The 7500-nt window shown below is 46.0% G+C and overlaps 1 protein-coding gene across 1 annotated transcript in view; it reads left to right on the top strand.

Annotated features, from left to right (window-relative positions):
- Positions 1–7500, top strand: part of exoc4 (exocyst complex component 4) — a 153465-nt gene that overhangs the window by 144517 nt on the left and 1448 nt on the right. The window contains exon 20 of the mRNA XM_080022593.1: positions 6780–7500. This exon is cut by the window's right edge and continues 1448 nt beyond it. Coding sequence (XP_079878719.1) covers positions 6780–7017 — 238 coding nt within the window. The 3' untranslated portion in view covers positions 7018–7500. The remainder of the gene's footprint in view (positions 1–6779) is intronic.

Genomic DNA, 7500 nt, shown 5'->3' on the forward strand with positions numbered 1-7500 from the left:
ACACGAACACACATAAAGAACAGACACAGTGATGCACACTCTTGCTGCCCAGTGACCCGTGTACACAGGCCCCTCCAGACTAAACAGCACCCTCACACACACACACACACACACACACACACACACACACACACACACACACACACACACACAAGTCGTTTCCAGTCGCAGAAAGGTGTGTGTGTGTGCGTGTGTGTGCGCATGCGTGTGCACGTCGCATTGGCAGTGATATCAGCAGGTGGTCGGGTTTCGGCAGATAAACCTGTCTGTGTTTAGTCCGTGGTTTCTATGGACTGTCATTTTGCCTCCCTTCCTTCTCCCTACTGCTTCTTCTCTCTCACCTGGTGTCTTTCCCTTCTCTTTTTCTCTATCTCTTCTTCTCACTCACTCTCTCTCTCTCTCTCTCTCTCTCTCTCTCTCTCGCTCTCTCTTCTCGTCCACTTACACTTTCCTCTCCCACATTCCATTATCCGACCAGCGGCAGCCTCGTCGCTGGCTTCGCACCCCTGCTTTGTCAGCCCTGTTTAAATGCGTGTGTGCGTACGTGCGTGCGTGCGCGTGCGTGCGTGTGTGTGTGTGTGTGTGTGTGTGTGTGTGTGTGTGTGTGTGTGTGTGTGTGTGTGTGTGTGTGTGTGTGTGTGTGTGGCTGTGTATGCGTGTGCACTTGTATTTCTGTGTGAGTTGTCAGGGTGTGGGTCGTTATGTGTGTTTACTCTGTATACATGTCTATGTATTTGTTAATTTCACGATTTGTGTGGGTGTGGGTGTGTGTGTGTGTGTGGGGGGGCGGGGGGGGGGTAGCTCAACATGATGAGACTGGTCTTTGCTGATGAAGCCTGGATGCGAGTCTCTGTAGACCTCTGCTCATTACCAGCAAAGAGAGAGATGCACTGCTAGAGGTGGGGGAGAGAGTTGGGGTGTCTGGAAGTGAAGTGGGCGGAGCCTCTCAAATGGCCGAGGAAGAGACAGATATTGAGAAGGGGAACTCAAGGGAAGTTTTGATTTGTTTTCCTCAAACGACATGCTGACAGAAGCATCCAGTAATGGCCTTAATTTTGTACATGCCGAAAATGGGGACAGGGGGGACGGGGGGGATTGTGCTGAATCCTGCCTTTCTCTTTCGTTCCCCCTACCTCTCTCCCCCTCCTCTTCCACCTCCTCTCTTTTCATCCCGCCATCCGTCTCTCTCTCACTCGTGCCATTGACGTGCACACCCCACCGTCTTCTGCTGCGTCCATGCATCATAAATTAGTTTAATATTCTTTGTATACCAGGGAAGCAGGGTGGGCTAATTAAAATTTAATAGAAGGTTCACGACGGAAAACCAGCCAACTTGCACACATATATAGAGAGTGTGTGTGTGTGTGTGTGTGTGTGTGTGTGTGTGTGTGTGTGTGTGTGTGTGTGTGTGTGTGTGTGTGTGTGTGTGTGTGTGTGTGTGTGTGTGTGTGTGTGTGTGTGTGTGAGAGAGAGGGGGTGAGAGAGAGAGGGGGTGAGTGAGTGAGTGAATCAGAAATAGAGGGATCATTGAGGGTGCAAAATAAATAACAATGCCTACCAAGGAGAAACAGAATGATGGCTTCTTCATTTGCTCGCTCTATCTCTAATGGGAAACTGTGTGTGTGTGTGTGTGTTTGTGTGCGTGTTTCTGGTGTGTTTTGGAGTGCTGGCGGTGATTGGGGTGGGGGGTTAGGGGGATGCAGGGAGCTCTTGATGGGGGGCGCTGCTGGCAGATTTTAATCTTATTAACAGCCCTTCCACTGTTGAGCAAATGGCTTTCCAAGCGTGTGTGTAATGAAGTGTTTGGCAGTTTTTAAACAGCAGCTCCCTCTCCTTCTCCCGCTCCCTTTCCCCTTCTCCCTCTAAACCAACCCAGTCTCCGTCTCCCTTTTGTCATGAATAAACATTAGATTACGAGGCTTAACACACAGACACACACACACAGACACACACAGACACACACACACACATCATTGTACTGGTATCAGAGTTAAAGTTTAAAAACTTCTAAACCAGAAAATAGTCAATTGGGAGACCAGCCCTCACAAGTGTAGTGAAACACACACACACACTCACAAACATAGTTTTGTGATCATTTCAGTGGCTTGTGATGTGGGCAGTATTATTCCTGAAATTGTAGAACACTGTTTAGTCTCTGGGGGTGGATGGATTCCAAAGATATTGACTATTTTGTGAACAGAATTGTCCTTTAGTTCTAAATATGATGGTCGGTCCTTATCAAAGGAGCCACAGTCATTATCTGACTTTTAGTCATTATCAGGAGAGTAATGATACACATTTCCGTATCAAACCGTTTGGTGCAACCAAGCAATTACAGCATCGCAACAGTGTCCACCAAACAGAGCTCTGAATTCCAGTCCGAGTGGAAATGGCTTAGTTGGTCCCATTACCAGTCTCGTCAGTAGAAAGAATGCAAATAAGAAACAAGAGTAAGAAGAAGAGTCTTTCTTTTTTTTATTATTATTTTCTTTTAACCTGTGATGTCAGCATGCTGGGCATACAACAGAGAGTATTTGTTCCATTGTATCTAGGTCAGAGTTAGTCTGCAAGTGGAGTTTAACTTCTCAACCTGCGTTGCAACTTTTTTTATTAATTCTTTAATCACCAAGAACTGCTGCAACAACTTTGTCCTGTGGACAACCTGTGGGATAAGGAAGAGCACAGTTTTTTGTTACACAGAACTACCACCAATCCCCCTCTTTTGAGAACGATCTTACCATGTTTGGGTCTATAAACAACGAATCACTCGTCCAAAAGGGGAAGAATCACCACGGGTGAGACAAATAAACATAGAACCAAATAACATGTACATGGAACAACATAAACATAGAAACAAACAACAACATATACATGGAAAAACATAAACATTGAAACAAACAACAACATATACATGGAAAAACATAAACATTGAAACAAACAACATGTACATGGAAAAACATAAACATTGAAACAAACAACAACATATACATGGAAAAACATAAACATTGAAACAAACAGCATGTATATGGAAAAACATAAACATTGAAACAAACAACAACATATACATGGAAAAACATAAACATTGAAACAAACATGTACATGGAAAAACATAAACATTGAAAAAAAACATGTACATGGAAAAAACAACATTGAAACAAACAACAACATGTACATGGAAAAACATAAATAGAGAAACAAACAACAACATGTAAATGGAAAAACAAACATAGAAACAAACAACAACAAGTACATGGAACAACATAAACATCAGATGACAAAACGTATCGAGAAAAAAAACAAAGTTCATTAAGTTAAGCCCCTGAGTCTTTCAAATGTCCTATTTGTTAAAAAATGTGGGATAAGATTGGAGTGTCGACATTGTTCAGTTGCGTTTGGGTACCTCATTGGAACATGTTTGAGTTCACTCACAGTTTGGATGCTGGGCACTCTTAAGATTTATTTCTGAAATTAAATAAAAACAACGTGGTCGCCATGTCCACGTAGCGAACCGCCCCCCTCGAAACAAGGCTCTGAACCGTTCGAGCCATTGCTTGGACTGTCACAGTGCATGGATCGCGTGGCAGTAGAACCTCCATCAGCAGCCTTTTCAAAAGCACATCACAACCGATCATTTATTTATTTACTCAACAGTGTCTCACACCAAAGACATGTTTTCATGTTGAAATTACAAATCTATTTTTGGGATATTCCAGTCGACCAGCCTCAGCCTCTAGGACGCTCTGTCTCTCCCCTTGTTTGCCCCCCGTCTTTCAAATCAACCTGTTTTTCTTCCCCTCAGCCACCCTTGGAGAGCACGCAAATGGATATGTGAAAGAGGAGTGCCATTTGATCAAAGCCTGCTCCCAATCAGCAAGTGTGTGTGTGTGTGTGTGTGTGTGTGTGTGTGTGTGTGTGTGTGTGTGTGTGTGTGTGTGTGTGTGTGTGTGTGTGTGTGTGTGTGTGTGTGTGTGTGTGTGTGTGTGTCTGTTATAACCGTGTCAATTAGCCTCAAGCGTGCAGTTAATCTCTCGGAGAGGGGAATGGAATAAGAATGCATGGGGAAGGGGTGTGTGTGTGTGTGTGTGTGTGTGTGTCACCTGTTTCTGAGGTGATTTTTACTCGCTCGCTCAAGCACTTCCATCCACATCCACCTGTGTGCATGCAGTGAAGTTTGTAAACAGCAGCATAAACGGGCAGATAAAAAAAAAAATGAAAATATTCTTTGTGTATTGGGAGAGAAGACATACTTGCTCGTACGCACATTCACAGGCAACAGCCACACTGGGGCCACGAAACCGGGTCGGGGAATGGAAACAAACTATTTTATGAGGAACATTAACAAAAACATCACATCTCCTTGTTCCAGGCGAGAAACATTACTTTTTAATTACTGTACATAACATTGTGGTTTTTGTTGTTTCTCTTTAAGTAGTCAACTGTCTCTTATTTGACCCCCACACTCCCAAATTTTGGATACTATGTCACGCCTCAGCTTCCATTCAATGTATCAATGCACCGATTCAATGTTTTTTAAGCCTGGACCAGCTATTCCCAAACTGGGGTCCACGTACCCCTAGAGGTACGCCTAGTGATGTGGGGAGTACATTTTCTAGGGCGCGATCGGGGCGCAATTTGCGCACCTGTCTCCCTCTCAACGGTACCAACGGAGCGTGCGTGATGCGTGCGCCAGCTGCCGAAACAGTGTATTTTCACTCTAGATGTAGATTATTTTATTTTATTTTACGTCTACTTGTGTAAAGAAACAAGCACTGTGCGTCATGGGGACACTTTCAGGAGGAGCCGAGCATCGAACCGCCAATCCTCCCGTTGCCCGACGACCCCTCTACCTCTGGAACTACCGCCGCCCATTGAACATACCTTCTATATCGCGTTGATCATTGTGGTGTGGAGATGGGATGGTTTGAGCGGCCACACCTGACCTGGATCTAGGTGATTGGGTTAGGGTGGCTGCATACTTGTTGCTCATTGTTTGGGTCTAATCAGCAACAGGTTAAAACCCCTATCTTCACACTCACTCAGGCTAGGAGCCCTGTCGTGACATGCGCTATCGGCTCCTGGCTAATTCCAACTAGCCTCCTCTCTACAATAAACTGGTGTCTACAACCCACCGTCGTCTGTGTCTCTGTGCTGGAGGGCCCTGAAACTCAACTTGGGTGGCGTGGGGGAGGACAAACTGCCACAATCGTATTATTCATATTCACAGCTTCATAATAATGTGTTTTATTCATATTGTACAAATGTAAAAAGGAACACTAATGAACCGTTGGGTTGGGGGAGGAACGCAAGAACCGAAATGTTAAAATGACAGCTACTGCCAGTTGTGGGGGGGGGGAACTTTTTTTTTAAGCCATAGTCAACGCACATCAAGCCAATATAACTAGTGACACCTGTCAAACCTTCCGCCCATGATGGAATCAGTGCAGCGTGGCTCTTCCTCAGTTTTGTCGCGCAGGCTTGTAGGATGAGTTGAGGGATCCAAACAAAATGATAGTGCTTTGAGAAGGGATGGAGTGCAAATTTCACCAATGGAGGAGAAACCGAGTCAGTGATTAAAATCGAAGTTAAACCGTTTCCCGCGCGTTATTTCTCGCCCGTCTCTCTGCCGTTCACGTCTCCCTCTCTCTCCTACTCTTCCATTCCCGTTTGCCTCCATATTTGTTTTGCGTTTCCACTGTAGTTGGAACAAACCGAAACGCTGTGGTACAGAAGCTCCCAAAGCTCTCGTTAAGGCCTCGTTTACGACCCTAACGGGGGGGGGGGGGGGGGGGGGGGCAAAACATTGGAAACAATCAGCCTGAGAAGGGATGGTGAGATGTGAATAGAGGTGTTTTGTCCTGAAGCTGTATCATGAATCGCCAAATGTTTTTTTTGTTTTTTTTGTTATGTTTTTTTCTTTTCTTTTGTTTGCCCATCTGACTTCCTGGGGCTCGGTCGAGCTCCAGGCTTCGTCCCCTCTTCTCCCAGATGTTTGAAGAGATCCTCCATGGCTCTTTTTCCTCCAGTGCGGTTGAAGGCATAGGTTTAAAAACAGGTGGGCAAATGCATCTTTTTTGCAACGCCGCATTTCTTTCGCCAGGGCGCTGTGGCGGACTATGATTATCTCCCTCCGTCAAACCGCTGTGAGCGACTGGTCTGGAGCTCCCGGAATTCCCATACACCCCGAGCTCATGTACACAGGTGCACGGCTGCGGACATTTATTTGTTTGGTTTTTGTTTTAAGCGGTTTCTACATTCAGCACATGAACAGCAGGGGCTCCGTCCTCTCCACGTCATGCGTTAGTCAGCATTGCTGAAGAGAAACTGATTCACTGGTACTTTTCCTTTGCCTTTGTCCTTTTAGTATGCATTCCATGGTTTTTCCTCCCTTTTTAAGAAGTCCCATTGTGGTTTCAGGTCCCGGCTAAAGACCTATTAATTCTGCACCCATCCCTTTCCCTTCCCTTTTGGCCCTGTCAGCATTGTTCCATTCAAACCGTCTCAGTAGTTTGTAGGCAGCGGATCAGTCCCCTCTCTCTCCCTCTCAAGGTCTCAGACCTGACAGTGTGAGGAGCGTTAAAAGAGAATGTGGGCTAACATCAGCAGTATTTCGTTTGGCTTCCTTGACCCCCCTCTGTTGTCGTTCCAGAAGATACTGCCTGCAAAAATGTAAAAGCCAAAATTTAAACATGTGTCTTAAACTCCGATAACGTCCGTTCTTTTTTTTCTTGTTTGTTTAATCTTCCTTTCTCCTTTTTCTGACCTCATCTCCCACCTTCCAGGCAGTACTATGAGATGCTGTACAACACGGCGGACGAGCTGCTCAACCTGGTGGTGGACCAGGGCGTGCGCTACACGGAGCTGGAGTACATCAACGCCCTGTCGCTGCTGCAGCGCAGCCAGACGGGCGTGGGCGACCTGGGCACGCAGAACGTGCGGCTGCAGCGGCTGAAGGAGATCATCTGCGAGCAGGCCGCCATCAAGCAGGCCACCAAGGACAAGAAGATCACCACCGTGTGATGCGGCGCGGCCACCATGGTCCTAGCAACCTAGAAACTGTCACACTGGGAAAGAACCAAACGAATGTCCCAAAACGCTCTTACAGTTATGCTTAAGTCGATCCGTTGAATACATTTCAAAAGCATCAAATAATAAACCCACCGATCAAGGTCTATCGCTGCTTTTCGTAGGTAAACAGTGAGACGGCGCCATCCACAGTAACACGTTTGGCAGCTTGCATCGTCATAACAACCTTAATTGTTTATTATTTCTGGTTCGATAGCAAACAAAAAGACAAGTAACACATATATACGCACGCATTGTTCTGGTTAATCCTCTCATCACCCGAACCTCAACTCGAGATAAAAGGCGATTTTGGACTTGGACACCCGCATCAATTCGGGCCCCATCTCATCTCATTTCCCTATCAGATCTAAACTACTGCTCTCAATTACACCCTCTGCCCAGCCTCTCCTGGCCGCCCCACAAGCCCACCGACGGTCT

Source organism: Zeus faber, assembly GCF_960531495.2.
Source record: "Zeus faber genome assembly, chromosome: 21".
Classification (NCBI taxonomy): Eukaryota; Metazoa; Chordata; class Actinopteri; order Zeiformes; family Zeidae; genus Zeus; species Zeus faber.